This window comes from Grammomys surdaster, unplaced genomic scaffold (assembly GCF_004785775.1).
Source record: "Grammomys surdaster isolate TR1022 unplaced genomic scaffold, NIH_TR_1.0 201, whole genome shotgun sequence".
In the NCBI taxonomy this organism is placed as follows: Eukaryota; Metazoa; Chordata; class Mammalia; order Rodentia; family Muridae; genus Grammomys; species Grammomys surdaster.
The window spans coordinates 7,754,970-7,770,035 of record NW_021604646.1 but is presented as its reverse complement, the minus strand read 5'-3'; the positions used below and the strand labels follow the sequence as shown (position 1 = coordinate 7,770,035).

General features: G+C 47.3%; 1 protein-coding gene across 2 annotated transcripts; it reads left to right on the top strand.

Annotated features, from left to right (window-relative positions):
- Window positions 1-5,603: 5,603 nt before the first annotated feature.
- Tepp (testis, prostate and placenta expressed) lies at window positions 5,604-14,253 on the top strand. 2 transcript variants are annotated; one of them, XM_028770460.1, is made up of 8 exons: window positions 5,604-5,689; window positions 6,990-7,214; window positions 11,805-11,866; window positions 12,115-12,289; window positions 12,623-12,684; window positions 12,791-12,855; window positions 13,030-13,062; window positions 14,084-14,253. In XM_028770460.1, the coding sequence occupies exons 2-8, from the start codon at window positions 6,992-6,994 to the stop codon at window positions 14,112-14,114; spliced, it is 651 nt and encodes a 216-aa protein (XP_028626293.1). In that variant the 5' UTR covers window positions 5,604-5,689; window positions 6,990-6,991; the 3' UTR covers window positions 14,115-14,253. The 2 variants fall into 2 exon arrangements, with proteins under 2 accessions (XP_028626293.1, XP_028626294.1); XM_028770461.1 differs by lacking the exon at window positions 6,990-7,214.
- The last annotated feature ends 813 nt before the right edge of the window (window positions 14,254-15,066 follow it).

Here is a 15,066-nt window from a genome sequence, read left to right as displayed (position 1 = left end):
AGAGAGAGAGAGAGAGAGAGAGAGAGAGAGAGAGAGAGAGAGAGAGATGCATATCTGCTTCCTGTCTTTGTGGTCTGAATTCCAGAATATGACATGTTCTGTATCATGTGTGACCTTTGAGCATGGCTTCTTTCATTGAGCATATGCGTCTGGGATTCTTTTATAAGTGTTCCTGTCACTAACTCATTCCTGTCTATTATCGAGTAGTATTCTATGGCATGGATTTTTCATGCTTTGCTTCTCTGTTTTCAATCTGAGGGAACTGTTTCAGGGAGGGCTTCAACTAAAGCACACACATATATAAAAATATGTCTTCAAATGTTATCGAAGGCTAGCTATTGAAAAGAATCTCAGTGTTGGTCAGGGGTGTGGTCTGCATTAAATACAATGTAATGCAGCTCATAATGCAATATGCAGAAATGCTGGAAAGAAGAAGCACATTCATTTGAACAGGAGACTCTAGCACTGTCACCGGCAGATCAGTCAGACTCCCTGTGTCTCTACTTGCCTGTCTGCAAAGTGGGAGCACACTGAAGCCAGGCATGGTGGCACCCACTCAGACTCCAGCACTTGAGTGGTGGAGGCAGAAGAATCCAGGCCAACCTGAGCTAAAAAAGCAAGAACATCGATAGTGTCTACCTAGTGGGCAGAGTGTGAGGATAAAAGTCATTAAATGAGCCCAGCATGGTGGCACATGCCTTTGATCCCAGCATTTGGGAATCAGAGACAAGCAGATCTCTGCAAGTCCTGGGCCAGCCTGCTATATGGTGAAACACTATCTCAAAACAAACAAAACCAATCAAACAAAAACTAATAAAGGCAACATTCTTAGACCAGTGACTGAGCCCTCACTAAATTTGGAGTTATCTGTTCAGATACTATCTGCTGGCCAATGACTGGCCCATGCTGAGGGCTTCAAAAAAAAAAGAGTACCCATGACTACAGGGACAGGCACTGAGTATGACCACTAATTATGGAATACCATGCACTGCAGAAGCCCATGACAGAGAAGATATGCCAGCGACTTATGGACAGAAAGTCTAAGATAACATTAGCTAGGAACTTTAATGCCAGCTGTCAGGAGGCAGAGGCAGGCAGAGTTCTGTTAATTTAAAGTCACCTTGGTTTACATAGCAAGGTCCAGGCCAGCCAGAGCTACACAGTGAGACTTCTCTCAAAAATAAATAACAACACTTATAGTTTTTGCTTTGAGAATAAAATATCAGTTGGCTTTCTGTCATGGTTGATGATGACAGTTTCTGCCTCATTAATATTAAGCGCACGGAGAGCCAAGCTCCATCTGACTGAATCCTTGCAGGATGGCCTGGATCGGTGGTCCTATGAGAGCTGACATGTAGACAGGCCCACAAATGGCCACCCAGGACACAGTCCTACCAAGGTTATGCCTCCCTGTCTGCCTCTTCAAGGACTCCTTAGGGAAAAAAGTGGCCCCATAGCCAGCTTCCCAGAGCTCGTTACTAGGCTGCTTGACTGACCCAAAACCTTGACCTCTGTCCCAGCTCTGGCTCAGCTGCTCCCAGAGCAGCCTCTGTGGAGACAGAGCTTAAGCTCCAGAGGCAGATGAGCCTACGGAAAAGTAACGGGGGCCAGATACAACCAATGTGTTCTTCCAGATCTCTACTGGCTGTGGGGTATAGACACAGTAAGTTCCTCCCAAGGTCACACATATGGAATGGGAGAACACACAGACAGACCCCAGCCAGCTCCCAGCAGTTCTGAGAACCAGACCTGAAGAAAGCCTTCCTCCACACCTGGTTTCCACATCCCTCTGATTACACTCATTCTCCTGACAATCTTGCCTGCCCTCTATTCTCTGTAAGGGGGATATCCATCCTCAGGCCAACAGACTTGTCTAAGGTGACTCTGGCCAAAATGAGTATACGCTGAGATCTGTCCTTGGTCCCTGACTGCCTTCTCTTGACTTCTGCTGTAATGGGCAATAATCCTAGCTTGAATTTTTGAACTGTCTGGAGGTTATCTAGGGAAGCAGCCTCCTAGCCCAGTTTTTTCTTGACTGGAATCTGGAAGCCTATCTCACTGCCCTTTCGTTTTGAAAGACAAGAACCGGGAGGCAGCCACCCAGGAATCTGTAGTTAGACCACTAGGATTCCAAGAATCTTCTGGGAGAGCTGGAGAAAATACAGATTCCTAGCTTCCCCCAAACCCTCTGGGGATGTCGAATCCACATTTCTCTGTTCTGGATTGTTCTGAAGATACCAAAGTCTAAGCCACAGGAAATTTTGTGGGGACTGGGCACCGTAGCTCTCCTGCCTACTCTATTCCCTCACCTAAATGCCCTGCTAAAAGCCAAGCATGGGGATCCCCCAAGGAGTCCCACAGAGCCCCCACTTCATTTTGAGTTACCTGTTCAGATGTCAGCGCTAGCCAGGAATTGCCTTCTCAGTGCCCCAGAAGCCTTCTCTCAGACCCAGCCAGGATTAATTGGCAGTAGATGGATGGGCCGGGTGCAAAGGATTAGCATGTGCAGAAGCGGGGGCGGGGTAGACAGAACACTGGTGTCCAGGGGAGCCAGCAGCAACCCCCAAGGGTCCAGCAGGGTCCTAGACACAGGTTTAGGGCCCAGTGAGTTACTAGGGAACCTGCCCCAGTGCCAGGGTCTGGCTTCCCACATGCTGTGACAAAGCCTGAGAGAGACTGCAGAACAACCAATAGCCGGGATACCTCTGTGGTTCTGGGAGCCTCCTCAAGGTTACAGGAGCCCATCAGCTCAGTCTGGGAGACAAGAGTGTGTCCTTCTCTCCTGCCCTGATGCCAGGACTCAGTAGGATCTCTGTGTGTGTGTGTGTGTCGGGGGGTCTTTAACAGCTTAAACATTATCACAAAAACCACTGGCCCAGGATAAGGCCTCAAGCCAAAATCTGTATTTATCAACATATCCAGAAAAGCAGAACCACATGGCTTGGGACAAGTATATCTTATGCCAAGCAAGTATATTAAGAAACAGTATCTTGGGCTGGAGGAATGGCTAAGAGGCTCTTCCAGAGATCCTCCTAAGTCCCAGCATCAGGGCTGGGGATCAGGGACACACTTTTGTTCCCAGCAGCTACACAGTGACTGGATTGAAACTGGTTGAATGAAGCTAGTTTAGGGTTTCTACCAAAGCCCATTGTCCTATCGCTTCTGGTTACTGTAATACAACACCTTAAGCCAAGTAATTTACAAGCAACAGAAATGTACTGTTCACTGCTGCCATAGAAGATCCAAGAAATAGAGGAGGTGGTCACTGGGCAGGCAGTTCTTGTTCCTAGTAGGTGGTGGTGTCTGTGTGATATAGACACTCCACTGTTTGTTTCTGACTTCTGGCCATGGGCACCAAGCTTGATTCCACCTTTTGACTGTAAACCACATTGCTCTGAGTATCTGCATACATGTCCATGCTTCGTGCTGTAGCTGGAGGCTGTGTTGATATTCGTGGCCTGTGCTTCCACTGAAGGGTGTGCCAATGTTTGTGGTCCTCGCTGCCACTGGAGGTCATGTTGATGTTTATAATCTGAGTTGCCACTGTTGCTGCTGTGGGCAAGGAAGCTTCCCTTGCAGGGGTATCGATGACTGCTAACACAACTCCCAGTGACTAGCAAGTTTGGGCTGGCACCCTGAACACCCTCCTCCTGCTGTTGACAGGACAGGTACAGGGCAGCAGGAACAGGGATCAGACAGAAGCAGTGTGGATTTTTCTGGCACCTGTGTTAAAGGCTTCAAGAGGCAACTTCTGTAAGGATCTTAGAAAGTGGCACATGGCAGTGAATTCATAGTGACAGAGGCTGCTCTGACACAGCACAGTTCCATATGGGAAGGATAAAAGGTGGCCCTCAGATGCCACCACCATGCCTCTTCCCACTAAATTCTTTAGCAAAACTAGTACCCTGTGTCTGGACCTGAACAGCAGTTATGGGACCGGGATTGGAGTAGGTAGGTACACATCAATTTGTAAATTACTAAATTGTAAATGTATATACTTTCTGTATTTTTTCTTTAAATTTGATTGTTTTTTCAACAAGGTCATGCTCTGTAGCCCTGGCTGGCCTGAAACTCACTATGTAGACCAGGCTGTCCTTGTACTCACAGCGATTAAAGGTGTGTACCACTACACTCACCTGTTTTCAAACTTTAAAAAGAGTTGGACCTTGCCAGGCAGTAATGGCACATGCCTTTAAATCAGCACACAGGAGGCAGAGGCAGGCAGAGCTCTGAGTTCAAGGCCAGCCTAGTCTACAAAGTGAGTTCCAGGGCAGTCAGGGCTACACAGAGAAACTCGGTCTTGGTTTTGAAAATCAAACAGAACAAAAGAGTTGGACCTTAGGTTGGGGGTAGGGTCAGCACTGGGCAAGTTTCTTTAAGAATTTAGGGTGCTTTCTTAAGTTCCTGGGTCCCTAATAGAGGAGCAGCACCAAATCTTACAGGACTCTAACAACAGGAAATTCTGAACGACAGGTTTAGCATTTATGCAGGTATATGCAAATCATATGCCAATATATGCAAAACAATAGGGAGCCCCAGGATTCCAAATCTTGGGATGTCTCACTCCGCTCAGATGGGGGGGGGGGGGCTTGAGGCTTTGGGACTGTGGACCAGGATACACCTAGCCTGGCTTTCCCAGCAGGGATGGAGACTGCAGTTCCCCAGGCAGTGAGTAGGGCAGAATGGGGGTGGGGTGGAGTATCATGTGCTAATCCCTAGCCTGCTGAGGCTACCACTCTGCCTGATCCCTGCCCTGACCCTGAAGCCTGGCTAATCACCCCCAAAGACCAAAGACAGCACAGCATCATCTTCCCTGAGACTCATGGGGATAGGGGCCCCTCCAGGCTCCCAGGCAGCTGTGTTACAGAACCTAGGGTCTTTGCCTAACACGAACAGTACTCTTAGGTCCAGAGAGTGGCAGTAGTAGTAACTAGTCCAGGGTCACTGTCCTAGTTAGGGTTATTATTGCTGTGATGAAACACCAAGACCAAAGCAAGTAGGGGAGGGAAGGGTTTATTTGGCTTACACTTCCATACCACTGCTCATCACTGAAGGAAGCCAGGACAGGAACTCAAACAGAGCAGGATCCTGGAGGCAGGATGCAGAGGTCATGGAGAAGAGCTGCTCACTGGCTTGCTTCTCATGGCTTGCTCAGCCTGCTTTCTTATAGAACCCAGGACCAGCAGCCCAGGGATGGCTCCACCCACAGTGGGCTGGGCCCTCTGCATAATCACTAATTAAGAAAATCCCCTGCAGGCTTGCCTATAGCTGATCTTATGAAGGTATTTCTCAGTTGGTGTTCCTTCCTCTCAGATGACTATAGCTTGTATCAAGTTGAACTAGCCAACAGAGTGAAACAGGCTGGGGTGGGGCCAGCGCTATCCCTTCCCTGGTGTGGCCAGGTCACCTCTATAGAGCCTCAGTTCTGACATTTTCCAAGATGCTTATGTAGTGGCCATGGAGACCCATGAAATGGATGTCCAGTGCCTAGGGATCCTGGCAGCCTGTGTTGCCCAGGGTTACCAGGAGCTTCCTCACAATCAGGTTGCAGTGGGCATTGTCTCTGTGATGCACCTTATCCTGTAGTTGCCCAGAAGGCACACCCACATCCCTTCTTTTACCCACCGAGCAGCAGAAAGGATAGACGGTTCTTATCTGCCTGTGCTTGGGCCTGTGCCCTGCAGAGGAGGTAAAGGCTATGGGTAGATGGCAGCAGGGTGTTCTCTCTTCCTTTCTCTCCGTGTTCTACCGCTCTGTCATTTCTCATGAAGTGTCAACTCCAAGACAGCTTTTCCATTTTATCACCATGCCCCTTCCTGATCCTTCATTATAGTGAGAATTTTGGGTTTTTTTAATGCAGAAATATTTTAAGAATGTGCTTTTATTTTAATACCAGGTGTAGGAATATGGGGGCTGCCTTGGACTGTCTGAAGCAGCTGCCTATGATTTGCCTCGTGCTCTAGCAGGGGCATAATTTTGCCAGCTGCAGGTAGTTTCTGTGATTGTGTGACTTTTGGAATTCTGGGAACTTTTCAGAGGGTTATATAAATGCTAGGACCCCGAGAGGATTATGGGTTGTTTTTGGTTGTTCAGGGGTGGGGGTGGGGGTGGGGGGTTGGTTGTGGTTTGTGGTTTGTTAGTAGTCATGTTGAGAGAACAAACAAGAAGAAAAGAAATTAGACTCAGGGATCTCTTTCCTCTCTCTATCCTTTTTCTCTCCTATCTAGTGGTAGGGGGTTGAAAGGGTGGGGAAAGGTGGAGAAGGGTAGGAGAAAGAAGATCCTATAAAGTAGCAAAGACCAGCTACATTCCATGGTCAAGTTCCTCTCTCCTCCTGACTACCCACCCCATCACCATTTCTTACCTGTAACTTGGGGATCAGGATAGCAGGGTCAACAAATTCTGGGTTGTAAATGAGTGAAAGGGGGCCTCCAGGGAATATCTGCTTTTTAAAACGGAGACACTAAGTAACCATCCATATTTTTTCTAATTCAGATCTGTCACATGTCTCTCTTTTCTTTAAAAGTCTCATCTGTCTATATATAGCATTTTGGGACAAATGCTAAATATGACCTAGGCAAATCCACAGTCGGCTGCCTAGCATCATAAGCCGAGCGGCATTCTAAGCTACATTCTAAATAGCTTTACTGTGGCTTTTTCCTGTTCAATATTTTAAGTTTCACCTCATTTAGACAGTTCCTGGAGCGCCCTAGCTCTCCAGCCCTCTCAGGTACACACATACTCTTGTGCTGATCTCCCTCAGAGCACTGGGGGCAGGGTGTGTGTGTGTGTGTGTGTATACATGTGCACACAACCAAGCACACATATATCTGTTGTTTGATTGTCCCTGCTGCCCCATGTGGAGCTTCAGAAAAATCACTGGGCACACAGAAGACGTTCAGTAAATGTTTGAGAAATAATTAAATCAACATAGGCCAAGAACACGTGCCTGTACGGAAGGGCATCTGACTCAGCCCCTCTCTTCCCAGTGATGGCCCGCATCATAGACCTAGTGCCCTGGGACGAATGCTCCGCCCACATGTATGCTTCCCCAGCCGTTCTGCTCCCTCTGGAGCGAGTGCGTCGCCCACTGGCTGGTGTGAAGCACCAGCTCTACAACCCGGCCCTGCCTTCTCTTCGGCGCATGGACATGGACACTGTCAAGGGCTGCCTCTCCGATGAACACTGTCAGTCTTCCACCTACTTCTCCAAAGGTCAGGTCATGTTGGCAGCAACAGCTAAGGGTCTCCTGTTTGCCTTTGGAGCAAGGGTGGCTGGCAAAATGGAGGTCTTGGAAGAAAAGGCGGGAACAAGCAGCGTGTGAAAGCATGAGAAAGGCCAGTCCAGCTGGCTGTTTCCTTCCAGAAAGCTCCTTCAAGGTCTGGCCTCTAGTTCCTGAGCAGAAAAATGGGCACAGGAACAGAGCCTGCCTCCCTTGACTATGTAAAACAATATGAAGGGCAGGGTTCCTCGCACTATATGACGATCCACAGATCATACAGGCCCTACTGCTGCTGTTGTAGGTGGCATTGTTCTTTCATGTCCTCTAGGTTTAACAAAATAAGGTTTCTTTAGATGGCAGTTCTGGAGGTGCCTCCCCCACTGTGTCTCAACAGGTAGCCCAGGCTGTCCTTAAATTGTGCTCCTCCTGTCACAGATCCGCAGCCCCATGCCTGGTCTTCTTATGTTGTGGCAGAGGGCTCAAGTGGTGCCTGTGCATGTCTGTGACATGTGTGCATGCAAAACTTTGCCAGGTAGTCCCCATCGACAAGAACAACCTCCTACGTGGCACGATGCCATTATCATATCTAGAAAAGTTAACAATAATTCCACAGCATCTAATAACCAGCACGCGTTAAAATCTCCCCCAGAGTCTTTAAATATGTCTTTTATAGCTTAAAATGGAAAGGAGATGGAATCTAGGATTATGTATAAATTATTTATTTAATGTATGTGAGTACACTGTCACTGTCTTCAGACAACAAAAGATGGCATCAGATCCCATTACAGATGGTTGTGAGCCAGCATGTGGTTGCTGGGAATTGAACTCAGGACCTCTGGAAGAGCAGTCAGTGCTCTTAACTGCTGAGCCTTCTCTCCAGACCTTATGTATAAATTATTAAGTCTTGAGCCTTAAGCCTTATTAGCCTAAAGCAACTTTCCACCTATTTCCATTCTTTCTGACTTTTTATTATAATTTTTTGTAATTTATTTAAAATTAAGATTACATCATTTTCCCCTTCACTTTCCTGTCTCCAAATCCTCCCATGTTCTCTTCCTGCTCTCTCTAAAACTCATGGCCTCTTTTTCTTTAATTGTTGATACATATATAATACTTATACACATACATACATACATACATACATACATACATACTTACATACTTTCCTAAATACAATATGCTCAGTCTGTTTACTGGTACTCATATGTAATGTTGTCAGGTCTGACCACTTGGTATTGGATAACCAACCGGTGTGCTCTTCCCTGGAGGAGACTGTTTCTTCGTCTCTCAGTATTCCTTAGTTGCCTGTAGTTCTTTGTCTATGGTTGAGCTCTTAAGACTTTCCCTGCTTCCATGTTAGATGTCTATTGGTTTCATCCTTGTTCAGATCATGAATAGGCAGCCATGCTGGTGAGACTTCACAAGTGTAGCTTCTCTGAAATTTCTAGAGACACAATCTCAGAGCAAACTTTCTGTTCCTCTGGCTCTTATGCTCTTTCTGCCTTTCTTTCCACAATGACTCCTGAGACTTGGGCACAAGCGTTGTGTTATAGTTGGTTAGGTTTTTCAACCAGCCACGATTTCTCCCTTGATGAGTAGCTCTTTAGTTCAATCAGAGAGCTGTTGGTTACTGCCAAGGTACCCATGCCACTACTGTACCCCTAGGGTTATCATGCCATGTTGGGCATTGTTGTGGTTCACAGGCATCATAGCTGGGTGGAACTGTTGCTTGTTTTCCTCCCTTGGAAGCTTTACCAGAAGGTATCATGAAAGCTAATCCTCAGGGAAGAGGCTTTCAGGTCAGATCCAGCTCAGGTCCTCTGTCTGAGTCCTATGTCCAAAGTGCATAGTGCCTTTAGTCAGAGCTACCTCTGGGAGGCAACCAAGGGCAACACTATAGCCTATAATATTTTGGAAGAAGGCTCTTGGACAATCTCGACCAAAAACTCAGAAGAGGGCTTCTTTTGCCTGGTGTTGGGTTTTATTTGTTGTTTGTTTGTATAAGTTGGTATATGGTACTTGGGTTGGGGGAGTATTGTCAACTCATGGAAATTTTCATTTCATTTACACACACACACACACACACACATATATATATATATATAGAGAGAGAGAGAGACTACATGTATTATAGGTATTTTTATGTTGTTAGATAATAGTATGATTCCTTATGACTTTTCAAGCATCCTTATTATTATCTTATAACCCTTCCTCCTGTAGTCATCTTTCTCCCCCTCCCTGATGTTTCTCTATTCTCCCATTTCCTCCTTCACATCTCCTGTGCTCTGCCATCTCCTTCTCTGTTGCCCCCCACCACCCTGTGGTCTCTTTTTATTTTCCTGGTTTCTGCACTTACTCCAGGTTATGTACTCACATGCAAAGACTTCAAGTTAGAAACCTCAGATGAGGGAGAATGTGTGACATTTGTCTTTCTGGATCTTGATTACCTCACTCAACCTGATCTCTTCTAGTTCATCTGTCTACCCGACCAGACCCTGAGGAAGGATGTACTGTTGACTTTTTAAAGGGGTGTAAACAGCAGGACTGTAGACAGTTCTATGTAGTCAGTCTCAGCAATTGTTTCCAGGGTATACTTACCTTGTTTAAAAAACAACAACAAAAACAAAAAACAAAAAACAGAAAAACTGGCTCTAAAGGCCTGATTATCCACGGTTAGTATTTCACAGGTGACCTAAGGAGGGACACAGAATTCTTTTTGTTTCGGCTGCTAACTTTGGCAATTTGGTTACGGTGGTGACTTGAGGGTGAACTCTTCTTGGTCTCCAATAGTCTTGAGATTTAGAGATTCTAAACTTACAGGGTCTCGAATTAATACTTTTTGTTGTTGTTCTGGGGTTGAAGACAGTCTTACACATACTAGACAAGTTCTCTACTATTGAGCTATACATCAACCCTTAGATTTTTGAGACCAAGCTCCACTATACAGCCCATGCTGATCTCAAACTCATAATCCTCCTTCAAGCGCTGGCATTCCAGCTGTGCATACCACACTATGTTCTCAAGTGCTGGCATCCCAGCTGTGCATACCACACTATGTTCTCAAGTAATTCTCAGCAGTTCCCTAGTGCAGGAGTGGTTGGACATATTTGGTTTAATGACTGTCACTTACATTCTTTTGCTGTTACAAACATGAAAATAGGTCACCTTCTTCTAACATCATTTGTCTGTTGCTAGACTGTGGGATCAAAGGACATGTGGATAGTCATAATTATGATAAGTAATATTTACTGGACCTCAGTCTGTAGGCTCCAGTTGATTTACACAGTCCCTGGTAATGTATGATGAGAGGGCTATCTTTTAAAGCTGTACTAACTTTTATATTGTTCCTGGTCTGGCTGCTTAAGTGGAGGAGAACTTGTCTTAATGTGCATTCATCTTGTGAATGAAACTGGGCGTCTTTTCATTTTAGCACCCGTAAAGCCAAATATATTTCTACTACTTGTGCATGAACTACTTAAACATGTGGTTTATCCATGTTTCTTTCCTTTTTTTTTTTTTGTCTTTATTTCTAGGAGCCCCTCCAACATTAAGAAAATTGCATCAGCTATAAAACCAGTAGAAGTATTTTCCCCTTTTGATTCCTTTTGTGCTTGCTTTTTTTTTATTCACTCACATATGTACGACATATGCGTGTGTGCATGTACTGACAGCCCACAGTTCATTCTTGAAGGTCAGAGGACAGCTCTTAGGAGTCAGCTCTCTCCTTCCATCAAGTGGGTAGCAGATATCAAACTCAGGCCATCGGGGCCAGCAGACACATACCTTTTACTCAAAGTTATTGGTCTTTTCTTTCAGTTTTTGGTTTTTTATGGGAATTAAAAGTCCTGTCCTAGGTTTATAGAGGAATTTGTTTACATTTTTTTCTACTGCTTCTAAGTTTTCATATGAATCTGTCTTAGGGTTTCATTGCTGTGAAGAGACACCATGACCAAGGCAACTCTTACAAAGGAAAACATTTAATCAGGGCTGGCTTACAGTTTTAGAAGTTCAGTCCATTATCATCATGCCAGGAAGCCTGGCAGCGTGCAGACAGAGGATCTGAGAGAGTTCTACATCTTGATCCAAAGGCAACCAGAAAAAGACTGGCCTCTGCAGGCAGCCAGGAGGAAACTCTCTCTTCCAGTTTGAGCATAGGACCACAAAGCCCACCCCCACAGTGACACATATCCTCCATGTCCAGGTGGAGGCATCAAGGCCACACCTACTCCAACATTGCCACACCTCCTAATAGTGCCACTCCCCATAGGCACCACACTATATAGTTTTTTTCTTTATTGTAAAAAAATACAGTTTTATCTTAAATATTTGAGAACTATTATTTTTTTCCTTTGAGACAGAATCTCACCATGTAGCCCTGGTTGGCCCAGAACTTGATAGGTAGACTAGGCTGGCCTTGAAATCACAGAGCTCTGTCTTTGCCTCGTGAGTGCTGGGAGTAAAGGCATGTGCCACTGTACCTGGGAAAACATGTTTTCTCTTAAGGTGCATAGTTTGGCCCAAGTCTCTAGAGTGGGCCTGTCCTAAGGGCTCCTGAAGGGACACGTTTATCTTCTTTCAACAGATGATTTCAACAATGCCCACTTCACACTCCTAGGGGTCCCTAACAAACCCCTGCAATGCCTGGTGAGTGTCCTTTCTCCCCAGCCCTAGATGGGCTCAGTAGCACCAGTCTGTGCCCAGGTCCAAGCACCTCTGGTCCAAGGCTCTACTGCCTGAGCATATTCCCACCTGCCTACCTGAATCTCTCACCTCCACCCAACCCAAGCCCTTGTTTCCTGCATCCTCAATCCAATGGGCCCAACTAATATCAGGTCAGGCCCAGGAAGCCTTCTGGCATCTTGCATCTGCCATTATGGTCCAACGTTCCATAGGACTTCACAGCAACCGGCCAGAAGCTCTGTCACAAGTACCGTGGCGGAAAGATGACTCCGATCGCGCCAGGCATCAACCGAGTCGACTGGCCCTGCTTCACGCGTGCTATCGAAGATTGGTCTCAATTCGTGTCCAGGTCCCAAGAGTTCAAGCTGCCTTGCGCCAACAAAAGGGGTCAGTCTACCAACCGCAAAGGATGATGCTCTTAAGAGTAGGGAGATCTCCTGCCATTTGATGGTGTCTCTAAAGCAGGGAATAAGGGCCATAGGCCCAAGGATCTGGAACACAGGGGCCGAGACAGGGAAGGGGTGGTGAGAGTGGTGAGGGTGCGGGCGGGGTGGGGGTGGGGGAGCGCTGAAGCAACTCAAGGTCAGGGAAGCCACTAGGGCTGGGGCTGAGAGCCAAGCAGCGCTCAGGAGGGGCGGGGATTCCGTGCAAAGATGGGGTTTAGGTGAGGGTAGGTTGAAATGTTCGGATCTAGGTTCCCAAGTTGGGCTCTCTCCACAGTGGAGGGTTTCAGTGGCTACGCGGTGCGGTACTTGAAGCCGGAGTTGACCCAGAACTGGCGGGTAGGGAAAGATGCAAACAGATCGGACCGGAATGGCTGGGAGGGACCGGCTGCTGGGGTCTGCGCCCCGCAGGCTTACGGGTTCCCATTCCTGTGGCCCATTCCAGTACTGCCTCAATCAGAACCCCAGCCTAGACCGCTACGGACAGAAGCCCCTGCCTTTCGACTCGCTGTAAGTGACAATATGCAGGACCCCTTCGGGACCTCTATCCCCGAGCAGGGGAAAGGGATCATAGCTGTAGGACAGATGCTGAATTCCTACCGAACCGGCGCCTGTTAGCCGGTGCATGAAGCAGTTATCGTGCCAGAACTTGGCATCTCAGAAAGGCTCTCCTCTCTTTCGCAGGAACACGTTCCGGCGCTTTGGCTCCCACTACAGGTAGAGAATGGCCCCGCCCTGGTCGCTGTAGGCCACGCCCCCTAACAAGAGTGCCTTGAGTTGCTCAGCCGGGCGCTCTACAGGCAGCTTAGAGGGCCTGGGCTGGGGGTGGGGTGGGGGGGAGTACCTGGCAGGGTAGAGAAGAAACTGCCTGCCATCTGCTTCCCACTGCAAGGTAGCGCCCTCAGCAGGGTCACCCTGGGTTAAAGGCTCCGATAATAAGGTGGAAGTTCGAGAGACTCTGAGGCATCTCTCAGCCACGCCTTGTGCGTCTCAGCAGTGCCAAACTCCGCGCTGTGACCCCCTCTCATTGGCACAACCGGACACCCTGCCTCTCCCTATAGTGCACAGTCCTGTTTCACCTTTATCTTGTTTTTTTTTTCCTGTTCAATACATTTTATTGCTAAGGACAAGGTAATGCACAGTTTTCAAAATAATTTGGTTTATAGAGTTCATACGTAACAAAAAAGGGGAAGTATTATAAATCTGACTCCTGTATAAAGAGCAAGGTATGAAGCCCTCCAATATTTGGGACCAGGCAAACAAATTCAAGAGGAGCAAAAACCTATTTAACCCCTTCAATGTTGCCCTCTAGTCCCATCCCCCATCCAACCAGTCCCACCCCACCCCTGACCAAGGGCCATAGCACCTTTATCTTGTAGCATGCAGAGTGTCTCCTTTTTCTATTCCTGAAAGTTGCCTTCCGAGAGAAAGACTCTGGGTTTTGTTACTGTGTGATGCTAGAGTAGGTTCATACATGACTGAAAACCCATGAAGCCGTTATGGATGGGAGCCAGTGGGAAACAGTATGAGATAAATTACAGGAGAAGAGAATAGCCAAAAATATACAAGAGGAAATGGGGAGCTACTGAAGGCTCTTGGGCACACAGACTGGATGGAAACTGTTTTCAGATCCCTGAAGGCAGAGACTTTGGGCTGGGGGGTGGAGCTAGGGGAGGAAAACTTGCTTTTTCTTTAGTGTACCTTGGAGTCCCCATCTCACCCCTCTTTCTCTTTGCAGTCGCATCAACTATCTGACTCCCTGGCATTAATCTGTGGGGGGAAAAGGCTGATCCTTCTATGGCTGGACCGTGCCACCTCAGGACCCCTAGCCAGACAGAGGGAGTATGGTGGCCCCACCCATCTTCTCCCCAGCAATTCAGTTCAAGAAATAAACTTAATGCTTCCTCAGAGAGGTCCTAGGCTTTCGGGAGTGGGGGAAGAGTGAAGGGGAAGTCTGGCGAAGGGTCAGGACCACAGATGATAGGATGTTACCCTTGCCTGTTCTTTACTAACTCCTGGGAAATGGAGAGAGGGTGTAGGGGCTGGTGAAGGGTGTTTTGTGGACTTGGGTAGAGTATCGGGACCTAAGCCTCAAGTCTAGCTGGGGTGGAGGCATGGATGGGCTGGGATACAGGTCTCCCTAATGCTGGGCTGGCACATGCTCTTGTCCCTTGCTTGCAACTCCTTACCAAGATCCTGAATTTGTAGCCTCTACCTGAGTTCAAGCCCTTAAGAGGAAAGAAGAGATCTATGACACCTCCCTGGACCCCTTACCATATACTACTGTGTTTTGGCGTTTCCTGGTACCAGAACTTCCCTAATAGGAAGTGGGCAGGTTAGATTTATGTCCTCTATTTCCCTGTGAAGCAGAAGATTTCAAATATAAATTGGGATGAGGTGATTGAGAACATTCTGGGCTCCTCAAGGCACTGCTAAGAAATTCATTGCCTAAACAAAAAGCCATCTGCTGTACTCTTGAGCAGTGGGACAGACCCTCATTGGTCCCTCAGCATATACCCTAGTCCTAAGCCTCTCTTGTGATGGTGTACGTGATGGCCTAGGTGTGGGGGAGCCCCAGGGAAGGGGGCTTCACAGTCTGGTGCAATATTAGGGCAACTGGCATCTGTAACTCTTGGGTCTTCCATACTCCACCCTGCCAGATTGCAGACTGCAGGGAGAGGTCCCCATTGAGACAAATAGCCACTTCACTCAAGAACTCAG